The 22687-nt window shown below is 36.5% G+C and overlaps 4 protein-coding genes across 5 annotated transcripts; 1 reads left to right on the top strand and 3 right to left on the bottom strand.

Moving 5' to 3' along the window:
- Positions 1-3: 3 nt before the first annotated feature.
- Positions 4-5206, bottom strand: LOC105957642 (protein INVOLVED IN DE NOVO 2). Its single transcript, XM_088822724.1, has 7 exons — positions 4870-5206; positions 2879-3802; positions 2591-2772; positions 2128-2196; positions 1748-2044; positions 1150-1365; positions 4-561 (listed from the first exon to the last, which is right to left on the bottom strand). The coding sequence occupies exons 2-7, from the start codon at positions 3783-3785 to the stop codon at positions 328-330; spliced, it is 1905 nt and encodes a 634-aa protein (XP_088678850.1). The 5' UTR covers positions 3786-3802; positions 4870-5206; the 3' UTR covers positions 4-327.
- A 1210-nt stretch (positions 5207-6416) lies between these two features.
- On the bottom strand, positions 6417-14139 carry LOC105957641 (coatomer gamma-2 subunit, putative / gamma-2 coat protein, putative / gamma-2 COP). Its single transcript, XM_012981588.2, has 18 exons — positions 13741-14139; positions 12971-13068; positions 12823-12873; positions 12469-12582; positions 12133-12333; positions 11946-12047; positions 11672-11779; positions 11319-11552; positions 10238-10488; positions 9928-10099; positions 9667-9822; positions 9535-9585; positions 9276-9413; positions 8969-9172; positions 8738-8869; positions 8489-8662; positions 7536-7775; positions 6417-6858 (listed from the first exon to the last, which is right to left on the bottom strand). The coding sequence occupies exons 1-18, from the start codon at positions 13784-13786 to the stop codon at positions 6664-6666; spliced, it is 2667 nt and encodes an 888-aa protein (XP_012837042.1). The 5' UTR covers positions 13787-14139; the 3' UTR covers positions 6417-6663.
- A 1234-nt stretch (positions 14140-15373) lies between these two features.
- PERK5 (Protein kinase superfamily protein) lies at positions 15374-18800 on the bottom strand. Of its 2 annotated transcripts, none has more exons than XM_088822639.1 (9): positions 18662-18800; positions 17784-18441; positions 17137-17688; positions 16937-17023; positions 16773-16843; positions 16600-16676; positions 16328-16469; positions 16083-16244; positions 15374-15884 (listed from the first exon to the last, which is right to left on the bottom strand). In XM_088822639.1, the coding sequence occupies exons 2-9, from the start codon at positions 18340-18342 to the stop codon at positions 15693-15695; spliced, it is 1842 nt and encodes a 613-aa protein (XP_088678765.1). In that variant the 5' UTR covers positions 18343-18441; positions 18662-18800; the 3' UTR covers positions 15374-15692. The 2 variants fall into 2 exon arrangements, with proteins under 2 accessions (XP_088678765.1, XP_088678762.1); XM_088822636.1 differs by having other exon boundaries at positions 17784-18475; positions 18662-18796.
- Positions 18801-19545: 745 nt separating this feature from the next.
- LOC105957639 (ras-related protein Rab7) lies at positions 19546-22604 on the top strand. The gene is made up of 8 exons (XM_088822761.1): positions 19546-19658; positions 19711-19814; positions 20244-20270; positions 20388-20487; positions 20814-20960; positions 21351-21431; positions 21666-21811; positions 22276-22604. The coding sequence occupies exons 2-8, from the start codon at positions 19762-19764 to the stop codon at positions 22340-22342; spliced, it is 621 nt and encodes a 206-aa protein (XP_088678887.1). The 5' UTR covers positions 19546-19658; positions 19711-19761; the 3' UTR covers positions 22343-22604.
- Positions 22605-22687: the final 83 nt, after the last annotated feature.

The raw sequence follows: 22687 nt of genomic DNA on the forward strand, positions 1-22687 counted from the left end.
CCATTAAGTCAAGAGATATGTTAATCTTTTCTCCGGAGTACTTTCGTCTTTCACACTAATCAAACAATTGACAAAATTACTTGATGCAGTTTCGTTTCAAAGAGCTAGGTGTCTATAAGAATAAAAATAACCGAGAAACGGTGCTAGGGGATTTCCGAGCACCATCTTTCTGAACTACTGATCTATCAAAATCAGCTAGAAACATCGATTGACAAAAAATGATCAGAATCAAGAGCCTAAATAATACCAATTATTCACCAGAAGTATGTAACCTTTACCCAAGTCGACCTTCCCCTGTATTTCCTACTAAGTTAGCTAGCCAGGAATCTAGCACCGTTTCTTCTTTTTCAGCATCCTCCATTGGTCCAGCAACTGTGAAATTCCTTCTTTGAGAGTTGCTTTTCTTTCGTGGTCGTTATTCCACAGCTCCGAAACTACGTATCTGCCACTGGGATTGTACTCATTCAGCTCCATCAAAGCAGTTGCCACAGCTCGGTAAGCGTCTTCACCTAACTGGTTCTTCAGTTTTTTCATTATCTTATCTTCTCCGTCCACAATTGTCTGAAGTTGATAATCATAAAATGAGTCCTTTAATTATGCAGTTGAACATGGAAGAGTTTCAACAAGTACAAAACAAAGGCCATTTAAGGTACAAGTAACTTTAGTACATTTTTCTTCCAACTCATTGCAATTATAGCTGAACGGCAAACTGAAATGCAATGAAATTAGGCCTCGTTTGGTTGGGGAGATTAACCATGATTAACTAAATAATAATTGGACTTTGTTTCATGGTAAACCCAATAATTTTTCGGGTCGACCCGGAAATATTATTTATCTTAGCTAATTTTGCTTTTTAGGGAGATTTATATGTTGAATCTTCCATTGTCCAATAACACAATTAGGTTTTCATTAGATTATTTAATCTTATTTTGGCTAATCAATCCTATCTTGCCAACCAAACGAGGCCTAATAGAGCATGGTCTTTATATTCCTCTTTAAGAAGCTAATTGGTCGAAAATGCTACCTATATAGGGGATGCATGTTCAAAATTACTAAGTTACTATTGGAAGAAAGTATAACTAATACATAATAGTTCAAAAAGCAAAACATAACACAACTTTTCATGCATGGAATGTAAACAATATGTACCTTGTGACCTTTACCATCTTCAGCTGGAACATTCTTGAAAGGGTGCCAATTGGCTTTCTTTAGTTGATATTGCCACCCAGTACATAGCTCAGCAGCTTTCTCGTCTACTTCGTGCTCCATATACTTTCTTTTAGCTGCTGCTATGAAGGCTTTACTATCTAGCTCACCCATTCTCTTGATTCCAATGGACGCCTCAGACGATAGTTCCATCAAGACCTAAGAAAAATTGTTTTCTCACATTTTAAATAAATGATTAAGTGTTACAAACATAACACGAAAAAGGAATACATAAGGGATTTAAATATACTATTCTGTATAGTTGCTCCTTGAGCAAAAAGTCCTAAAGTTTCACTTACTGAGATTTTTTTTATTAAAATGTTAATATCTCTGTAAAAATTGGAAAACTTACATTAGTTATTCAAGTGTAAATTCCATTCTTGGTTTTAGAATAGTTTGACGTTATATATGGGTTCCATTAAAAATTGGACAAAGTTCACTGATAGAACATACAAACACACACAAGCAAAAAGAAATCCATCGACATTATTAGGCATTAAATGAAAAGGTTGTCATACGAACACAACTATTGAATGCTTACCGCAATTAATTCCTTTCGAGCTTCTTGTAATTCATCATTGCTTTTGCGTTCTTTGATAATAAGAGCTTGACTGAGTTGCTCAAGATCTTCAAGTTCTTCTTCCTTGTCTTTTAGTTCTTGTTCTATGCTATGCAACTTCTTCGTTACTTCCTCATCTCCATCATCTCCATCATCTCCTATGTGCTTTGCTACCTGCAAATTCCCTTTGAGACATCGTATCTCCAGCTCTAGTGCATGCTTTGCATCGAGTTTCTTTTCTAATTCGATCATTGTTCTCTGTAGTGCTTCTTTCTCTCTCTAGCAGAAAGTTATGAAGTTTATTAAATATCCATAGCAACCCAAAACTCATTTATTCAATTAACTGAAAAGAAAAATAGTACCTCATGATCTTCTGCCAACCTTAAAACATTTTCATCGGCCTTCTTTTGCTCTAAGATTGCTCTCTCATTCTGAATAACAAGAAGAATTATCAAGACTTTGCAACAATAGCATATTTTGAGGCCATATCGGGAATACGTTAAAAATGTGTGTGATAAATACAGAACAAATGCGCTACTATTATCCGCTGTAGTAATTTTACCCTGATTTCTTAAATATCTGCCAATTCATAACGGAGATCAGGTTAGAAAAAAAAAAAAAAAAAGAGGGTGAGGTTCTGCAGCAATACCCTCATTATATGCTTCTATATTGATACACAATGCAAAATAAACACAAAATCTTGTGGAATTTAATCCTCATGTACAAATCACAAATTGGTTTTCCGTGCCTATATTACATATTGTCACAAGGGAATGTGAGAGTGAGCGTGGTAAAAGACATATTTAGTTACAAGGATCAGAATACCTGTTCTTTTTCAAAACTAAGCTTTAGTCTCTCGTTCTCATTCCGAGCTTCACGTTCCTCCAGCTCTTTCTCATGCTGCTTGAGCTCATTCCTCTGCACTTCCAGCTGCTTTGCGGTTCTTTCATGCTCCTGAAAAATCTGTTGGAGTTGATGTCTCGCAGTCTGCTGCATCTTTTTCCTTTCTAATAAAATTGTTTAACAGAATGATTAGTATAATGAGCTTGTAGAACCATAAAGAAACTGAAAACTGAGAGAACTATAACCAAATGATGAAAACCCTGTATATACCTTCATTAAAAGCTTGGAGCATCTCATCTTTTTGGCTCATCAAACTGCTCAGGGATACGGAAGTCTCTTTGTACTTGGTCTCCATTTCTATAAGCCGCATATTCTGACCTTCAACCGTGCTCGTCAAATTGGAGAGTAGTTTGCTATTTTTAGTGTGCTCTTCCTCTTGATACTGCGTTAATGTCTTCAAATCTCCATTCCTTCTTAGATAGTCACCAACCACATTTTCTGCGTGGAAATCATCATCCTTAGCCACCCAACAATACAGCTTGCCCCAATAATTTTCAGTCTCAAAGTAGTCACTCTTTCCTTGATGAATCACCTCATACGCCTTCTCAAACCTCAAGGCGTCGCTAAGTCCAAGCCACTCATTCCTAAATTCTACAATCGCATATCCAGAGAAACCCTTAAAATTCCACAAAGGGTGAACCCTCAACGGGTTAAAGCCCTTCTCCGTCAGCTCATCCCTAAGTTTCGAGCCGCTCTGCCCAGTATAACGCCCATTCTTCCACTCAACGGGAATATTTGCTACAATCCCCATCCATGGCCACACATAAAGCTCGTTCAGATCACAACTTTTGTGAATCTCATTGTTGTCCGCTGTATTTTCTGGAATACTCTCACCTTTGAGTTCCTTCTGAATATATTTCACCAGGCCTAAATGCCTTCCTCTATCTTTTATCCCCCTTTTCTGTGAGCCACGGCTTACCCCAGATGCATGTTGTAAAAGATCATTGAATCCAAATATCCGCTTCTTTTTCTTAGGACAATAGGGGCAACGGTATTCAGTTTCTGATATTTTTACTGTCTCACCAGCTTGCTTCAATTTCTCATAACACGAATCGGCATGGTCTTCTAACTCGGACTCGCTGATGTCGGTATCTTCGTCGGTTATCGAGTCACACATTTTTCCAAATTAATCACCTGCAGTAGATGACAGTGTAGAGGTGTTGGTAAAGGTATTTATGAGCTTACAATGAATAACAGAAGTAACTTAGCAATCGCAAATTCGCAGTAACAAAACATAGAACTTCATCACAAACATATAATGTATTTTCGTAGAAGAAAGAAACTCAATAAACCAATGAACTACGACACTAGAAACTACGGTTGTATAATCACTTGCCAAAATTGGAGCACCATTTAATGTCTTGATAAACTCAGCATCGAACATTCATAAACTCAATAACTCAATAAACTACAACAATGAAAATTACGATTGCATCGTCACTTGATTAGAGCACCATTTAATATCATGATAAACGTAGCATTATCGAACATTCAGAAATTCACAGTAGAATTTTGGGGAAAAAAAGCACACACAAAACCAAAGACAGAGCAGTAAAGCGTACAGATGCGAAAAGAAGGTATTCAATATTCACAAGACCAGAAAACATGACTGATGTCGGTACTCGGTATCCTCTTCAGTTATGAAGTCAGACATTTTTTTCAAATTAAATCACCTGGCTGCCATAGATGATAGTACAGAGGTGTTGGCAAAGGTATTTAGAACTTGAGATGAATCACATACAGAAACAACTTAGCAATCGCAAAAACAAAATATAGACTCCATCACAAACATATAATACATATATTTCCGTAGAAGAAGCTTGTAAATTAAGAGCGAAGAAGGCCAGTCAATCGGTTGGCGCAAAGAAGAAGCTGAACAAAGGAGCTCAATAAATTACAACAGTAAAATCTACGGTTGCGTTATCACTTGCCAAAATTAGAGCAGCATTTAATGTCCTGATTAACGCAGGATCGAACATTCAGAAACTCGATAAAATTGATGAACTACAACACTAAAAATTACGATTGAATCATCACTTGTCAAAATTAGCTTGATAAACGCAGAATATTGAACATTCGGAAATTCAGAGTAAAAAAATTGGGGGGAAAAAAATACAAAACCAGAGACAGAGAAATAGAAGCACCGAGCATACAGATACGAAAAGCGAGTAATCAGTATTCACGAGACCAGGAAACATCACCTTTCGGAGAAGAAAAAAACGACGGCGGCCGAGAAATAGACGATTGGTGGAAGGGAGAGAGAGAGAAAAAGGAGGCCTGTGTTTTTCTGAATGCTCTAGGGTTTTAGAGAGTGGGAAAAAAAAAGTGTGGTGGTCAGAGGGAGGTAGGAGGACTGCGTTTCAGCTGCATGGCTTGTTAAGGAATTGCTTGCAGTTGCAGCGTGCGAGTTGTGCAGTACCTTCTTTTGGCGTATTTGTACACGTGGCGAGTGACGATTGGAGCACGGGAGAATTCATATTGTTGTTTAAAGAGCTGTGTCACTGTCACGTGATCACTTGACTAATTGTCAATTGTAGTGATTAAAAGGGATGAAAATTTGAAAAAAAATACTATATTTTGAAACCATTTTTTTTTAGATCAAATTTCAAATATTCTGATTCTTTTCGAAAATAGTTACAAATATTTTCATGTCATATTAAAATTATATTTATATAATTAATATACAAATGCCCTCATAATTTCAAAAAAAAATCAGTCATTTTTTGTCTCATGAGTCATGAGTCCTAACTTTCTATTCTCCCATTTATAATCCTTTCAAAGTTTCATTTCATCACTCTCATTTACAGTTGATTTATTCTCTATGAAGATAAATTTAACTAAATTGTGTTTTTTTTTTATTACGAATCGTAGTAGATAAAAGATCATTATTATAATAAATTTCAAAAAAAAAATTCCAGGATTTACATGGCTTTCCAAATGTGGAACAGGTTTTTGGAAAACAATTTTTTGAAATTGGAATTAGAAGCCATTTTCTACTACCGAAAGAAAAAACTATTATTTTTCAAATGGCTAGTTTTAATCGGTTCAGTCCAATTTCCAACTTTAGTTCTCGTGCATCCAAGTAACCTCTCTATTTTAGGTCTATTTTAGGTCTTTTGGTTATGCTATGATGTTTTTATTAGTTGTAGTAGGCCGATTATGTTTATATGTTATAACTGTTAATTATGAACAATGTTATAGAATGTCATTAAACAAAATTAATGGATTGAATAATATTTTGTGATTTGCTAGTTGAAGATCTGCAGAAATAGTGTTGATTTGAAACAAATAAACCTTATTCTATAGGTTCCCCACTTCCCTCGTTTCTTTTTCAATAGAATTTGATTTTATAATTAAAATAATTGCAATATCTTTTCAAACTATAACAAGCTTAGTAAAGCAGTTATTATTTTTTTTTTTACGGTTTACCGCATTCATCTAACACCAATTTTATCATAAATATAAATATAAGCCATGGTTGTATAATAAGAAAATTTTACTCGCAAGTGGGCCATCAACTCGAGGGAATCAATGTTATTGAGATGTTACACCCGATAAAATATATCGAATGATTATTAACCGTTGATGTGATGAAATAACTTCCTACTAAGCACACATACACATGGGTGTCCGTGTAAATTATGTGCAGATCAACGGTCAATAATCTTCCGGTGTATTTCACCGGGTGTAGCATTAAATAAATCGGAAATCACACAATATCAGTATCACAAATATACCTATGAACGAGTGAGGAGGAAAATATAGAAATTATTTATACTTAATACAGTTTTCAAATAAAATAAGGTCCAACAGAATTATTGTTATTCAGAAGGAAATGAACCAAAAATATATAAAAATCTAAAGAACAATTTTCTATCAAATTCAACTCATGGACCCCCAAAAAAATATCTATTTGTACTTCATTTTTCCACAATAAAAATTACTGTGCCGCTCGACTGAAAAAATACAAAGCAAAAAGGCATGGAATAGAGAAATTACCCACTGGCAACAATTTCGTGAATCGCGTCGCTGACATTCTCATCCTCAGATCTCACTGCTAACTTCATTGCCACCTCTTTCGACCCATCTATTCCAAATGACAACCGTACGAGCACCTTCACATTTCCTGTGTATACACCCGACAATAAACATGTGTGTGATCTTGAGTTGTTTGGTACAACCTCCGTGCCCTGTAAAACAAATGTTAATACAATTAAATGCTTTTTTTTTCTTTTCAATTTTGTCCAACTCCAATAGGTGAAGGGCATAAACCAAAAATACGTGAGGCCAAACTTGACCTATAGGGCGACGGGAGGCCATGACCCCCCACGATTTCCAGGGAAAAAAAATCATATTTTATACTCTAATATTCGTTTATTTCCCTAGAGAATTTTTAGTGTATATTTGGCCCTCGTGAATAAAATCTTGGCTCTGCAAAGAAAAACCTGTCCAGGATATACTACCTATGTTTCTTATTAAGTGTCAATTTGGTCTTATTTGTTTTCCCCCATATTAAGTGTCATTTTAGAATTTCAAGGTAGGACTTTTCTTTTGTCCAACTTTACCATAATATTAATGAAACATTGATAAAGAAAAAATGAAAAGCCACAAATGGTAAATTTGTCTAATAAGAACCTTTCCCCCAAAATAAAAGCTATTTAATAACTTTCTTAATTAATGTGCAACTACCTTAAACGACACTTAATATGAAACAGATGTAATAAATCTTTTGCTAAACAAAAAAATTGGGAGCACAATCTCGATTTCTTCTAAAAACTAATGGGAAAATCATGCCCGTTATCCATTAGCTTCAACAACAAAAGGAGCCTAAAACCCTTGTACGAATATTTGGTAGAGAAGTACTAACCTCACAGGGCTGCATGCCGAGAAGATTGATGACTGTATTGACAGCTTCAACGAGGCTATCTCTAGGCCCAAGACCATATTCATCTATACGCTCGCTATCAGGGCCCATGCTCTCCCATGCATTTTTAAAGTTAGAGACTCCAACTTTAAGAATATAATCTGCAGCAACAACTTCGAAATCCTCGAGCTGATATTCGTCTTCCACACCATCATCGTCAGCCTCACCAGTAGAGGTATCAACCTAACCCAATTAAAGCAGCAATATAAATAGTTAAAATAAAAAATACGATGGACAAAAGGTTAGCATCTTCTATAGCAAGAAAACCAAGATTAGTCATACAAATGAGAGCAAGAGAAGAACAATTATATGTCAGACATCATCTGTCTTGGCACACTCGCAAAAAGTCCTTTTTTTCGAAAGTGAAACTAATTCCAATCCTTGTTCCAGAAAAAAATAGAATTTCGTAAACTGGAATGCAAAAAACTTCATCCAAAATTGGAAATTTTCATATCGGAATCAGTGGAATTCACCTAAAATACAAAATACATAATAATACAGATATTTTACGTATAAATTTCAAGGGGAAAAAAATTCGGAATTATTTTCGGAAATTGAAATCGGGAAATCGAAATTCATATTCATCCAATTCCAATCCAAAAGTAACAGAAAAATGGGAATCGGAATTTTGGAATTCGAAATGAATAGTATTGTTCCAAAATCAGAAACTTTTGGATCAGAATCGGCGGAGAATTTGGGAATTCGTTCCAATATCCACCCAGTAGTAAAGTATTTTATGGAGTACTGCATAAATAATTAATGAATAAAAAATTTCCTAAAGATAATATAAGTAGAAGAGACATTTTGAAACGAATATGATGGATTAATAGGATTGCACTTTCCTCCTGGTATTGTATGAACACATCTAGGCGAAAACATAGCTAAGGAACAAATACCTCTTTAACAGTAAACCTCAACACGTTTGAGAATTTTCCAACAGTAGGGACACCTTCAGGTTTCTCAAACGCCACAAATGTTTGTGCTGGTGTATCGTATGGAAGAGATTTCAAAAGTTTGGTTCCTACTTCAGAAAACTCCTCAGCTTCAGAAGCATCTACTATAACAGTCACCTACAAGCAAGAAGGTAAATATGAAAAATAATCCCGGCAAACGGGAAAAATTGCTTTAGGAAATACACTCCTTACATTTTCAAGTAGCTGTTCTGGTATGGTATTCGTGCAGTTATACTGAAACAACACGTGTCGGTCGAATATGTGCTTGACAACATTAACTGAATATTCAGTTTCTGCCTCTGTAAGTTCCACAGGTGCTGATGACTAAATCATGAGCAGCAAAAAAAATCAATGAGTACCTCAGAGAATTTCCAGAATGAATCATAACATGAATTAAAATGTTAAATATATTCACCCACAAACCTTGAAAAGCTTTCCAAAACTTGCAAATTCAGGGATAGAGGATAGAAGCCTTTCATAAGCATCAACTGCAGAGGTGGGGGGAGGAGGTGGTGCACCCAACCCAGTTGGTTTCTTACCAGGGGCTTTCTTTTCGGTAAGAGCCTGGGACTTAACTTCTCTGGGTACAGAATTAATATTGAAAGGCTCTTCTGCAGGATTCTGAATCTGTTCCAGAAAGATGAATTAGACCATGGCTTCAAGCTCTATTAGAAAACAAATACATATAAAATAACCATAAAAACAAACACCAATTACCATAATTACTTACATAGTTTTTCAAACTAATTTCGAAATTTGTTAGTGGTATATCTAGCGAGCCAAACAAAAATTCCTTAACATCTTTGTCAGTTTCTGAAACTGAACCATCTCCAAGGGTATTCAAGTATAGTGTAGCTCTGTCTCGAACCTGTAAAATTGGTGTGGCACTTGAATATAAGCTGCATCAACTAATATCATTATCATTTGAAAATGAATTTGCGAACTAGAAATTATAAACAGGTTGAAACACAACTGGAAAGAATACTGACCTCGTCATCAGTATCGAAAAGGCAACGCCTCAATAAAACAAATATGCGAGGCTGTAGCACAGAGAGAACATGGTTTATTATGGTAGCTAACTTAAGATTTTAACTATGTCCGTAAAAGATATGCCGTCTTACTTTCAACGAGTCAACCATGGCACCAAATTTGGCCAGTGTGCTAACAGCGCTAGCTCGAACAGTAGCATTCTCAAGTATTACTCGGTTGTAGATATACCGAATATACTTACTCGGATCTGATGTCTTGGGTCCCTCATTTCCAATAAAGTGGAGAATCTAACACAACAAATAATTAGATTCAAAGTGATTGAGCCAAACTAGAATATTGCAAAGAAGAGTAGCCTAGTTCTAAAGAATGGTACGAAGAAGATGAATGAAAACCTGGGTGGAAAGATACGTGAATTCACAATCTTCTATGAATTCACATAAGTGCAGCAATCCATTTTCTTTGGCATCTGGAATATCTCTAATTAAGATGACAATTGAATCAACAATGGCCTTTTTGTACTCAAACCCACCTTCTTCTCTTAGGATATTGCTTAAGAAATTCATCCTGGGGAAACCCAAAAGGTTAGGCATAGTTAGATTTATATACCAAATAATGTGAAAAAGGAAATACCACTTTCAGAAGAAAGGAAACAAGAGAAGTTATAGATCTTCTGTTTCCAGGGAAAACTCTAAAATCACTCACAGAGATCTGTACTTAAGGGGGAACTTCAGACACAATGATCTTATAGCTTCTACCACAACAATCTTGAATTCATCAGCAATATCAGACATAAAGTTTGTGATCTGTTTCATCAAGCGATCAACACTAGATTCATTGCCTGTTTTCAGTAGAGTGGTAATAGCAAGAGTTGCTATACTTCTATTCTGGTCCGAGATCAAGCTTTCCATGTCTATATTACAATTGGTTACAGCCATGGGATGTGTCATTGCCACCTGCATGCATTGTAAGTTTGAATACATGAAAACGAGTGAAGCCCCTAGCATTCATGGAAATTATAAAGAGGTAGCAAATGAGTGAAAGCTTGAAGAGGCCATTTCATTAGATAGTCAAACAGTAAAGCTTACTACATCATATGATCAATACCAGTTGAACAAGCATCTATCCACCTATTTTTTGTGAAGAATTTGCCACAAAACTCAACGGCATCTAATAACAGATAACACAAACAATTCTATCTAGCACAAGTAAAATCAGAGGCTATATAAGTCGAGCATGAATTTTTATTGGGTATCACCGCAGAAACTTAAGTTACAGTATTATACAGCCAAGAAATACTAAACCGTAGATGTATAAGTAGCATGAACGCTTTTGCATTCTTTAACCATATGTAGGTCGACTTTATCGAGCCCAAGTCAATGTGGAACTTTTTATGAGGTCAAAAGAAGGTTGAAATTAGCTCACATAGACTACTTTCCACTGTCAAGTAGTTTGAAAGATAAAAGTCACTTTCATTAAACAAACTTATGAAATCAAAGCCAGCAAGAACTATTTACTGTTGTGAAACTGAGAACCCAATCAGGGAGCAACTATAAGATCAAATACTGAAAAAATCTTGATATGGGTCCTTAAGCGATTCATGTCTTAGTCTTCGACACTCATTTTTCAGTGTCCCCATGAAAAAAAAACTCCAGATTTTAGTATGATTTATATCATAAACTTGAAGAGGGAAAGAGCGGATGAGCATATGCACAAGAAAAACATAGTAAACTCATACCACGTTATAAAATCAAGTGGAATTAGGAATCACTATAGGAATACCGACCTTATTCAATGTCCGGACAGCAGCAAACCTTAGGACGGGCTTAGAAGAACTTAAGAAAAGTTGCAACACAGTTATGGCAGGAGTTAGCTCTCTGGTAGTCACGTTGCTCAACTCTGTGATTGCCCTAGCTGCTTCAAAGATAACCATTTCAGCTTTGTGACGTAGACAACCCTCGAGATAGTCATAGAACGGCCTGTCTCCTGTTTGTGTATTAACACCTGACTCTCTGATAACCTATATTTCAATGAAAAATTGCTTTATTAGTAAATGAAAGAACCCGCGCCATTCTCGACCCAACATCCCCTACATAAAAAAGTCATTTTACAACTAAATCACATCAGTAAAATTAATACCTCACTAGTGTAGCGAATCAAAAGGCATTGAGCTAAAGGAGAACGAACAGTCCCCTTTGTCAGGCTGATAACCAACTTGCTAACAGCCAAACGATCATTTTGCCGTATCTGCAAGATCATAAATATAATATTAATCCAACCAAACCATGTCAAGGGCTGTACTCAAGAAAACATCCACACGAAACACTGTTTTAAAGACCATGATTTATACAATCAACGGACTGCATTGTCAAAATGGTTTGATCGCATACTGCCACAGAACAAAATATCTTACTTGGTGAAGCAGAGCAAGTGCATGGAACTGTACAAGTGCAGCTCGAGATTGAACAGCTTCTTGTACTTCATTACTCCATCTTTTGACTATCTCAGGAGTTGTCTATCAATATAATCATGAATATTAATTAACGCTCAACACTTCAACTAACCAAAATTTGTTTAATTCCTAAAAAGTAAAATAGTACCTGTAGCAGATGGATACCACTCACAAGTGCAGCACTAGCAACAACGGGATTTTTGTCCACAATAGCCTGCTTTAGGTATCTTTCAATTTGGGTCAAAAGTGTTCCATCAATAATTCGACAAAGTACACGGATAGCATTAGCTCGATACATGTCAGTGCGACTATTCATGTCCTTCATTAGGGAGCTTGTGACAATGATAACCTTTGAATAAAATAAAAAAATAAAAATCAATCTCAACATCCTTTGAAGAAAAAAAAAAGAGAGCATCAATACGAAGAACTAAAAAAAAAATAAAGCTGTCCGAAAAAGCGATGGAAGAAGCTAGAAAATGTATACCTCGTCTGAAGAGGGAGATAGCTCCTTTATAATAAGATAAACCATCCTTCTCAAACCAATATCTTTCGACTGAAATAGCTTTGTGACGGAAAAGAATACTTCTGTAGCTTCAGTCTACAAATTAAATCCAAACATGTTAACTAATATCCAGACGCAAAACATATAGAAATGCAAGGGTTGTCACTTTTCTATACCACTATGAAAATATAAAACCTAAACTGCATAGCAAAATGTGTGAGAGTGTGTATCAATGTATCTGTACATGCACAAACATGTTGTGATTGTGTTCGTGTTTCAATGAGTGTGTGTAATCGTGTGCGTGAAAGAGGGAGAGGAACATCATCAGAGTCTAACCTTTGTGAATATTTCACCCTGATTAAGAAGATACAGAAGCTTCGTGATGACCTAAAATGGAGAGATTTGGAACAGTTAATTATTTATTTAAGACAATCATGAAGCTAAAAAGTATGATATAGTTTGACATAACAGCAAATAGGAGTACCTGTGAACATCTTCTCGCATCCAATTGAGGGTCATTAAAAACTCTAGCTTCCTGTAATACCGCACCCTTCTCAATTCCCAGGAATGGAGAGTAATCCACTGCAAGTTAACAAAGTTCAACACCGCAATATATTAACAACAAAAAACCTAAATAAAAAATGCGTCACGCTAAACCACTGTAGAGTGCATAAGTAAACCCAATCGGAATGTACCACCATAGCTGAACCCCAAGTGATCATATATCTTATACATTACAACATCAAGTGATATGAAAACCTTTATTACACTTGTTGATCTAACCACAGATACTATCAACTGAATCATATTCCTTCCTCAAACACATGATTGAAGAAAACCTATATCAGAATCAATGTTTTACTCTGATTCATCAAATATTTCAGACTCTCACTCGCGTGAATTTATGAACACACAGAAAAACTGCGGATCTAAAAAACGAATTAATTAGGAAAAGCCAAACTGTAAATCCCCAAATCGATTAACAATTGCAATTAAACAAGTCACAGGCAGACGTGTGAATATTCATAAAAAATCCAAATCATATAATCTCATAGGATGATGATTCAACTTTTATCGAATTGTCTAGCAATCTAACCGAGATGTAAAATGGAACGGCAGATCTGAAAATTGAATTATACATTAGGTATAACGGAACAGTAACCATGGACTCTAATTACACCAAATCGAAAATCACCACGCATACGATTCAAAAACTATGAAGTAAGAGAGAATCGAATTCCAGAAAAAAGGCACCTTCATCATCGCGGTCGTCGTCTTTCTTCACAAGCGGCTGCGCCATTGCAGAGAGATCTGTTATCTTTCAACTATACAGATTACTGTGTGTCGGTGTGTGTGTGAGAGAGGGGGATTTTCCGAAAGCAGTGTTTTGTTTCTGTTTATATACGGCGTGAGAGTGGGAGTGCAGATCTCTCCTCTCTCTCTCTCCTCTTGGATACCCAGATAAAGCTCAACGTACAACTGAAGGTTTCCACAGTGGTGCTGGCATTGATCCAGTGCGAGCGCGCCTGTTTATAGAAGGGGTAAATTAGTCAATCGAGCCACGTTCATTTTAGTACTACATCCCGATGTTTTGACTTTTTGATTTATTCCTAAATAATTTACTGTAATATTGCTCATATTATCTGAACATACTTTTTTATGACAATTAATTTCACATTATTGTAATTGGAAATATTTAATTACTGTCCTACTACCGGATATACCCTCGGTAATATTTTCACGAGAAAATTAGAAGAAGATCCCTTGGTAGGTTGCATAATTAGAGATGAGGACATACACTATTTTTAGTTTCAATTAAAGTCCATATTTTACATATGGGTAAATTACAGAAAACCCCCTAAACTTAGGCAAACTAACGAAAAATACCCCCACCCATCCATTATTACTAAAACCCCCCTCTGACTAACTATTGACCGAGTTTTTAAATAGAAAAATGTGTAAAGTCCATTATACCCTTCGGTTAAATAAGTGAAAAGTAAAAGCAAAAAATCCGAAATATGTAAAGTCTACATCTGGATCTCGAACAAGGCCATGAATTTTATGAACAACTTCATTAATGATATCTTCGAGAAACTGATGCATGAGGTAGAATCGACATTTTTAGCGAATATTCCCTCGAATCAAGAAGATTTTGTGAAAAGTCACACCATAGGGGGTTTTGTGTAAGACATAAACAAACGTCAGGGGGATTTTGATAATTACGAATAGGTGGAAGTGTTTTTTGTTATTTAGCCTAAGTTAAGGGGCGCTTTCGTAATTTACCAGAGCTAATTCCTATCTTTTAATTAGTTTATGCGAAATTTGTCATCTAACCGCCCCGTCTAGAGATGGAAATTGGAACGGGATACTCCGGTTCGAGTATTTGCAATTTTGGTACAATATTTTTCATTTCGAATTTCTAAAATTCCATTTTCAGTATTTTTCCGATTTCTTTTAACGGAGGTAGAATACATATCAAATTACCGTTTCCAAAAGATAAAATTTTCTAAATTCCGTCGATTTTCATCCGAAAAATTTCGATTTTGGAACAAGTATTTTAATTTCAAATTCTAAAATTCCAATTTTCACTTTTTCTTTACCATAATATCCCGTAGTCATTATCAGTGTTCGGCGAACAGATCAACTGGAGCCAATCGCCTTCCCTCCCGCCGTAACTCTAACAATGGAGCACCTCTAGGCACTTCTGTGGGCGGCAACCAGGAGCCAATCGCCCTCCCTCCTGCCAAGGGATGCGCCGCCATAGAGGAAGTTGTCGGTTCAGCCCGAGCATCACGATGCGGAGGCGGAGGCGGAGGTCCAGTTAGATATGCAACCCAACTCTATATTGCATATGCAGTTTATGTCAAATTAGATATGATGCTATAAATTATCAAAATGAGAAGCTGTGTACTCCATTTACATTACTATATATAACAATCTCACAGTCCACAATGAAACATACTATAAACATAACTATAATGAAAATGAAAAAACATTGTATTCAATGTTAGAACCTTCAAAAATAAAACTACAAACTTCGCCAAAGCATCATATACACTTAGTCCCTTCACCATATTCATCTCCCTCTAGTTCTTACCAAACACTCAAACGGTGTAAAAAGACCATTTTTTTCATCCTATGAATTCAACATAGAAAATACTCAATTGAGCGGGGCCCCGCCTAGGTGGCACCGCATTCCTCATGAATTAATGTCCGCCACTCGTATGGCCAAACTCGTCGCTGCTAGTGAACTCTTGGCTGGTCATTGGCCCACCTTTCCCGAGTCTTTTCAGGTCGTATTCCGAGCCACTGCTCGAGCCAAACAGATTGTTATGTGTCGCCTTAACATCCTCGTTTAAGTCATCTAGAGACACATCTCCTTCAAGAGCACGCACAATCTGCATCGAAATTTAATTAAATATAAAACTGAACACTTGAAAACGGTTGTGTATTGTTGGAGATATTAATATTAAATGATATATTTCAATAATATGTATAGTTTTTTGTTGAGGTGGTCGTTCAAACATGTATCGAAGAAACGAAAATGAAAAATTATATGTATATAAATAGATATATATATACTATATTGTATATACCTGGCTCATTTTAGGTCGACTTCTAGCAGATTGCCTAATACAAGCAGCAGCACAAGCCACCAAACGAACCATCTCGTGGTGATTGAAGTTGTGCTCTAGTCTTGGATCCACCAACTCTTCGTAGCTTCCTCCTTCAGTCACTTGTTTTAGAATTGGCCTAGCCTGTAGATATAAAATCACAAAATATTAAATGAATATAATTGGGAGATATAAATGTATTTGTATGAGAATATATATATATATACCCAATCAACTAAGCAGTCGTCGTCACTATGGATATCGATGGGGCGTCGTCCAGTTATCAGCTCCAAAAGCATTATACCGAATGAGTAGATATCGGATTTTTCAGTTAGTTTCCCGCTGGATGCATATTCTGGAGCCAAGTACCTGTAATACATATATGGTTTAATTTTGCTGATTAATTAAGTAGCTGAATCGCACTGTTTCTATTTGCATGACGAGTTATTATATTAATGAAGTTGGATAAGTTCTAGTGTGTACTATGTTATGTTCTTACCCGAATGTTCCCATTATTCGAGTTGAAACGTGTGTATAGTTGTCCGAAGAGAGTTTAGCCAATCCAAAATCGGCTACCTGCATAATCAAAGTGCAATTTTTTTAAGAGTGTATATAAATAACCAAGAACAAGGTAAATCAAATGAACGAGTTGTATACTTGTATAATTAATACCTTAGCTTCGAAATGATTGTCGATCAAAATGTTCGCAGCTTTTATATCTCTGTGGATAATACGAGGATGACCTGTCGGATGATTAAAAAAAGAATTAAGCACCAAATATTGTTAAAAAAAAATTAAAAAAAAAAAAAAAAAAAAAAGGAAGAAGAAGAAGTTACAGTCTTCATGAAGATATGCAAATCCTTTAGCAGATCCCAAAGCAATTTTAAGCCTGGTAGGCCAATCCATAGTTGGCCTACCAGCTCCTGTTATTAATATTATATTTATTATTATAAAATGTTATTACATTATTCACTAACAGAAAAACAAATTAAATTAAAAAAAAAAAGGAGGTAAGAGGAGGAGCATATATATATACCATGAAGGTGATATTCGAGGGTACCATTGTTGACAAATTCATAAACCAGCATCCTTTGAACACCTGAAATGCAGTAACCGACCAAGGAAACCAAGTGGCGGTGGTGGACCCTACTTATAATATCAACCTCCGCCTGAAACTCCCTCTCCCCCTGCCCGCTGTTCATTTTCAGGCTTTTTACGGCTACTTCCTTCCCGTTGGGCAGCACCCCCTTGTGTACGTACCCGAAACCCCCCTGCCCGAGCAGATTCGCCTGCGTGAATCCACCTGTCGCCGCCGCCAGATCCTCGTACGAGAAGCTGCTCTGGTTGAAACCCAGCGCCATCGCCGGGTGCGGCGGCGGCAGCGCCGGACCGGAGAATCCGGTTGAGCTCATCTCGCTGCTGCTCATCATCGGCGGAGGAGGCGGCGGTGCTATCGCCCAGCCCTGCTCTGAGCTTACTCCGGCGCTCGCCGGCGGAGGTGGTATTTTCACCATGTGGTCGGGGGAGGGGGCCTTGTTGTTTTGCCAATTTTGACCGCCGTTGTTGTTGTTATTGTTGTAGTAATTATCTGCAGCAAAAATGATTAATTAATTAATTAATTGATTGATTAATTACTACTTAATTAAAAAAAAAATTAGGGCTGAAAAAATTGGGAAATTGTACTCATATTTCCACGGGAGTTGTCTCTGTAGTATTTCATGTCGTTGCGTGATCTTCGTTTCTTCCTTTTAGAACAGGACACGATGAAGACGATCATAATGAGGAGCAGTAATCCTGCTCCGGCGGCTGCGCCGGCGATGATGGATTTCTGATCCGAATCCTTATCCGGTGAGGAGTTATCCGTTATCGACGTTGGGGAGTTACGACCGTTATTTCCAGAGCGAGGCGGCGGAAGAGACGGTGAGTCGTCTCCATCTGACGACGAGTCCCCGGACTTGGGCGGCGAAGGAGATTTGTCGCCGCTGCCGCCGTTGGAAGGTGGGGAATCATTGTCGGGGGATGGAGGAGATGGACTTTTGTCGGGAGAAGGAGGAGAAGAAGATCCCCCTCCGCCGCCGCCGTTTGAATCTGAAGGTGGTGGCGGTGATGGTGAATCGCCACCATCTGATGGCGGAGGTGGTGACGATGAATCTCCGCTGGGTGGAGGTGGTGAGGATGATGAATCGGGTGACGGCGGCGGTGGAGAACCATCTGACGGCGGCGACTCCTCCGGCGACGACATATTCACAAATATACAGATCTCTCTCTCTCTCTATCTCTTTCTCTCTTTCTCTCTCTAGGTATTCAGCTTCCCCACCGTTCTCCCAAAAGTAAACGACCCCTGGTCAATATTTTACCAACTGTTCGTCAAGTTTCTAGCATCATTGCAGGATCAAACAAACACAAATCAAAGTTTAGGTAAATCAAATATTATTTCCACAATATTCAAACTATCGTCAACTAATTAATCAAAACGAGAGTCCTGATTTGAATAACAATGGATTTGATTATTGTAATTACAATTAAGGAAAGTAATTAGGAAAAGATCAAATAATGTATACCTTTAGGAGAAGGGCAGGGTCATGAATTCTAAGAGGTAAGGTACGAGAGAAAAACGAAGAAGATGGTGATGATCCTGCATCTGCATGGGAGATGATTAGTTTCAACTAAGCAAAATACGGCCTGTCTTCTCATCCTCATAAATTTCCAACAATTACGGAAGTTAAACTATATTTTTCTATTTTTAGTTTTATGTTATGTGTTTTTTATGTGGTGGTTTTCAAAAAATTCTTTTTTAATATTATGTTTTTAATTTTATTTTATTACACCTTCTTGATAAGTTTTTTTTCATTAAAAAGGAAAATACTTGTTGATTATGATAGTATGGATTTTAAAAAAACACTAATCGAGTCTAGATTTTAAATTCGTAGAGGCCGAATGCATGAAGTTATTTTATGACGCTGACCGATAATACTAATTATACACAATTTTGTTTTAAATTTTTACATTGATAATAGGGATTCGAGAATTGTTGGGTGTATGCATAATCCCTCTGGTCCTATGCTGGCTCCGCTACTGTATATACCGAGGACAGAGGGTGAATCACTATTTTTCCTGTATTACGTATTTTATTCTTATTAAAAAAAAAAAAAAAAATTACAACATATTAGGAAGAGAGATCGATGGATCAATTAGACCAAGATATATTTTTATGAAAATGTTGAATTTGATAACTTTAATCGAGTAAATAAAAACCTGCATGTCGACCAAAAGTAAACAAAGATTAGAGAATATGCCATGTTACTAATGTCGAACTAGACGTGAATTATTGATTTATAAAAAAATAAAAACTAGATGTGAATTATTATTATAAGACAGATATTTTGAATAAACAATTGGCAATAGAGCATGACTTGTACTAAGCCAACTAGAAACATCCGTTTGCCAACTGTTCTACCGTCTAGAGAGAGAAAACAGGCTCGAGCAGATAGAGAGAGAAAGCAACAATTTGGATCAAAAAACCCAAATTGAACTTCTGTGATAAACACACACAGTGAGAGAGAGAGAGAGAGAGAGAGAGAGAGAGAGAGAGAGAGAGAGAGAGAGAGAAAGAGAGAGAGAATCTTAGATCGGGTCAGCTATCCAACCCGAAGTCCAGACGATGCCTTCCCGCAGAAGAGCTCTTCTCAAGGTTATCATTCTAGGCGACAGTGGGTCAGTTATTCTTCTATTTTCAACTCAATTTTATTCGAATTTTGTCTGCTTGTTTGGATGTAGCTGTAATTTGGCGTTTTTTTTTTTTTTTGTCGATTTGGTTGTTGTTGTGATCTTAATTATTAGGTTTAGAGCACAATTTGTTGAAACTTTGGTGTTAAGGTTTAATTTTAAGCGATCTCAGTTTGCTGACCGTTTGGATGTGTGATGGCATTAATCTGGTAAAATTAAGTAACAGATTCAATGTTTAGATTAAGCAATGTATGAATCAGTTCCATCTGTACAATAATTTATGTTCATTGTTGCTCCATTAAACTGAAATAGAGGAAAAGATTATCTGGTGCATTGGAATACTTTGTCGAAACATGTATGTATATGTTGATACACGGGTGTTTGGTAATCGGTTTACTTTTTGTATGTGATTTGCAGGGTTGGGAAGACCTCGTTGATGAATCAGTATCCTTAAGAACTAATTATTAATTGTATGATTGTTAATTATGAAATTTTGCAGGCCTATTGTGAAAATTGATTGTACTTTTTAGTTTGTTCATTTTCTTGACCTGTCGCTTAAAGATATGTGAATAAGAAGTTTAGCAACCAATACAAGGCAACAATTGGGGCAGATTTCCTTACAAAGGAAGTGCAGTTTGAGGACCGTCTTTTTACTTTACAGGTTAGTCTGAAACATTATCTGTTTTGTAAATACACCAAGTCTAAATATTTGTTGTTATTGGCTTGTAGAGCAATTTGTGAATTTGTAATTTGTATATAGAAACAATATTTATATCTTAGACAAGCCGTAAGAGAAAACATCATCTTGGTACTCTTTTTAGAATAGATATTTAGTCACACAACTATCATTTGGAAGTATTGTGTTCTTGCGACGTACCCTATTTTATTTTTCTCGTCTTTTTTTCTTGCTATTTACCTTTTTGATCTCCCTTCTTTTGTTTATGATACCTTTAGGAAAGCCCTAACATTGAGTTTTTGTTTAATTAGATATGGGATACAGCTGGACAAGAAAGATTTCAGAGTCTTGGGGTTGCATTCTACCGTGGTGCTGATTGCTGTGTGCTTGTTTATGATGTCAATGTGATGAAATCATTCGACAATCTTAATAATTGGAGGGAAGAGTTCTTGATTCAGGTATTTATATTTTTCTTGCTGCCTTTTTTAAATGCCTGCCTATGTTCAATTAGCACATCAGATTGAGATCAACATTACCTTTCGCATTAGCTCTCTTAGTTTTAGATTTGGATTGGGCATTCTTTTGATTTCATTCTTGTAATATGAGTGTAAATCAACAGACAATGTTATTTATGTGTTATCGTGGTATGGCTTGAAATCTTTGAGGTCTTGCAATGAATTGTTCTCCGATGTTGATTAAAATTTAAAATTATGTGGCCTGAGTACAGATCGACTTGTAACCCAGCGCTGGACACTTCTGATAAAGGAAGCTGTATAATCCATATGTGATCTATATTCCTTATCATTTGAAGAAATGAAATGAATACTAAAATCTGAAATTTCGTGCAGGCAAGCCCATCAGATCCAGAAAATTTCCCATTTGTTGTGATCGGCAACAAGGTTGATGTTGATGGTGGAAACAGTAGAGTGGTAATCCTCTCTCGCCTAACCTTCTGTCATCTTTCTTTATATTCCAATTATTACCATATTTTATAATAACATAACAAATATTGTTAAAATTTGATGTGACACCATCCATAGGAAAAAAATCTTTAGAAAAAGTGCCATGTTCTTCCAAATACGATCGATCACACACATTTCCATTCTCCTCTTATTTCCTCTGTTATGCTGATACTCAGCTCAAATTTGTTTGAACGGATACAGGTATCTGAGAAAAAGGCTAGGGCTTGGTGTGCCTCGAAGGGAAATATTCCCTACTTTGAGACTTCTGCCAAAGAAGGTACCAATGTGGAAGAGGCTTTCCAGATCATTGCAAAGAATGCCCTCAAGAGTGGAGAAGAAGAAGAAATGTAAGTTGAAAATTGCATTTAATTAGACATGGATATTGTTTCTGATAAATTTGTTCACAGTGAGTATGAATGAGCTTAATCTACGGTGGTTTTTGTCCGTTAATTTCATTAACCATGAGACAGTTATATATGCATGATTAGACGAGACATACATGTTAGGCATGAATGCCGAAGTCTAGAAATGTACCATATATGTTGCTTAGTTTTCTCATGTGTACGAGTAAGTTCATCCTCAGGGCACTGATCTATTAGCTTGCATGCTTTGCTGTAATTTATTTGACGATTATCCTTTTCGTGTACCGAGAAATTAATAGTGCTGACTTTTTACTGTCCTATCTTGCATATTTGTAGGTTTGTTTAGGGCTATGATTTGTACACGTCTCAATCGTAGTTTTTTTTTTTTTTTTTTTTTTTTAATACTGATATTGTTTTTCTCCTTGTGAACATTGTTGACGTTGGTGAAGATATTTGCCGGACACAATTGACGTTGGGAGCAGCAGCCAGCAAAGGTCAACTGGATGCGAATGTTGAACGACGTTTATCATCTAAATGTTTCTCAAGAAGGATAAGAACAAAGTGGTGTTATCCTTGTGTGTTTTTTGTGTGCTTTTCCATGTTACATATGTACACTAGTGTTTTGATTGTGTAGTGAACTCCCTTCATCGAACTTTTTTGCTTGGGCACTGTGAACGTGATGTACTTTGTTATATAGTATTCTTCCAGTACATTAATAACCGTGAATAATTTTCTACGTGAAACTCTTGCTTGTGAGGACTTGCAAGATTCTTTGGTATGGATTGGCGATGTTGATGAACTTGTATATTTAGATCAAAATAGATGCTGCACTTCATTTCTATTTTCTACACGGACAAGTAA

The sequence above is a fragment of the Erythranthe guttata genome, chromosome 2 (assembly GCF_056151865.1).
Source record: "Erythranthe guttata isolate IM_541 chromosome 2, IM_541, whole genome shotgun sequence".
NCBI classification, from domain to species: domain Eukaryota; kingdom Viridiplantae; phylum Streptophyta; class Magnoliopsida; order Lamiales; family Phrymaceae; genus Erythranthe; species Erythranthe guttata.

Excerpts from the sequence above, each read along its gene's own strand:
- LOC105957642 (XM_088822724.1), bottom strand. The coding sequence starts at position 3,785 with ATGTGTGACTCGATAACCGACGAAGATACCGACATCAGCGAGTCCGAG. Across the intron at positions 2,773-2,878 it reads GCTCCAAGCTTTTAATGAAG|AAAGGAAAAAGATGCAGCAG; the intron begins GTATATACAGGG and ends CAATTTTATTAG. Across the intron at positions 2,045-2,127 it reads GGTTGGCAGAAGATCATGAG|AGAGAGAAAGAAGCACTACA; the intron begins GTACTATTTTTC and ends ACTTTCTGCTAG.
- LOC105957641 (XM_012981588.2), bottom strand. The coding sequence starts at position 13,786 with ATGGCGCAGCCGCTTGTGAAGAAAGACGACGACCGCGATGATGAAG. Across the intron at positions 13,069-13,740 it reads CGACGACCGCGATGATGAAG|TGGATTACTCTCCATTCCTG; the intron begins GTGCCTTTTTTC and ends GTTAACTTGCAG. Across the intron at positions 9,586-9,666 it reads CCATGGTTGACTCGTTGAAA|CCTCGCATATTTGTTTTATT; the intron begins GTAAGACGGCAT and ends TCTGTGCTACAG.
- PERK5 (XM_088822639.1), bottom strand. The coding sequence starts at position 18,342 with ATGTCGTCGCCGGAGGAGTCGCCGCCGTCAGATGGTTCTCCACCGCCG. Across the intron at positions 16,245-16,327 it reads ACGACTGCTTAGTTGATTGG|GCTAGGCCAATTCTAAAACA; the intron begins GTATATATATAT and ends TTATATCTACAG. Across the intron at positions 15,885-16,082 it reads GTCGACCTAAAATGAGCCAG|ATTGTGCGTGCTCTTGAAGG; the intron begins GTATATACAATA and ends ATTTCGATGCAG.
- LOC105957639 (XM_088822761.1), top strand. The coding sequence starts at position 19,762 with ATGCCTTCCCGCAGAAGAGCTCTTCTCAAGGTTATCATTCTAGGCGAC. Across the intron at positions 20,271-20,387 it reads AAGACCTCGTTGATGAATCA|ATATGTGAATAAGAAGTTTA; the intron begins GTATCCTTAAGA and ends TGTCGCTTAAAG. Across the intron at positions 21,812-22,275 it reads AGTGGAGAAGAAGAAGAAAT|ATATTTGCCGGACACAATTG; the intron begins GTAAGTTGAAAA and ends ACGTTGGTGAAG.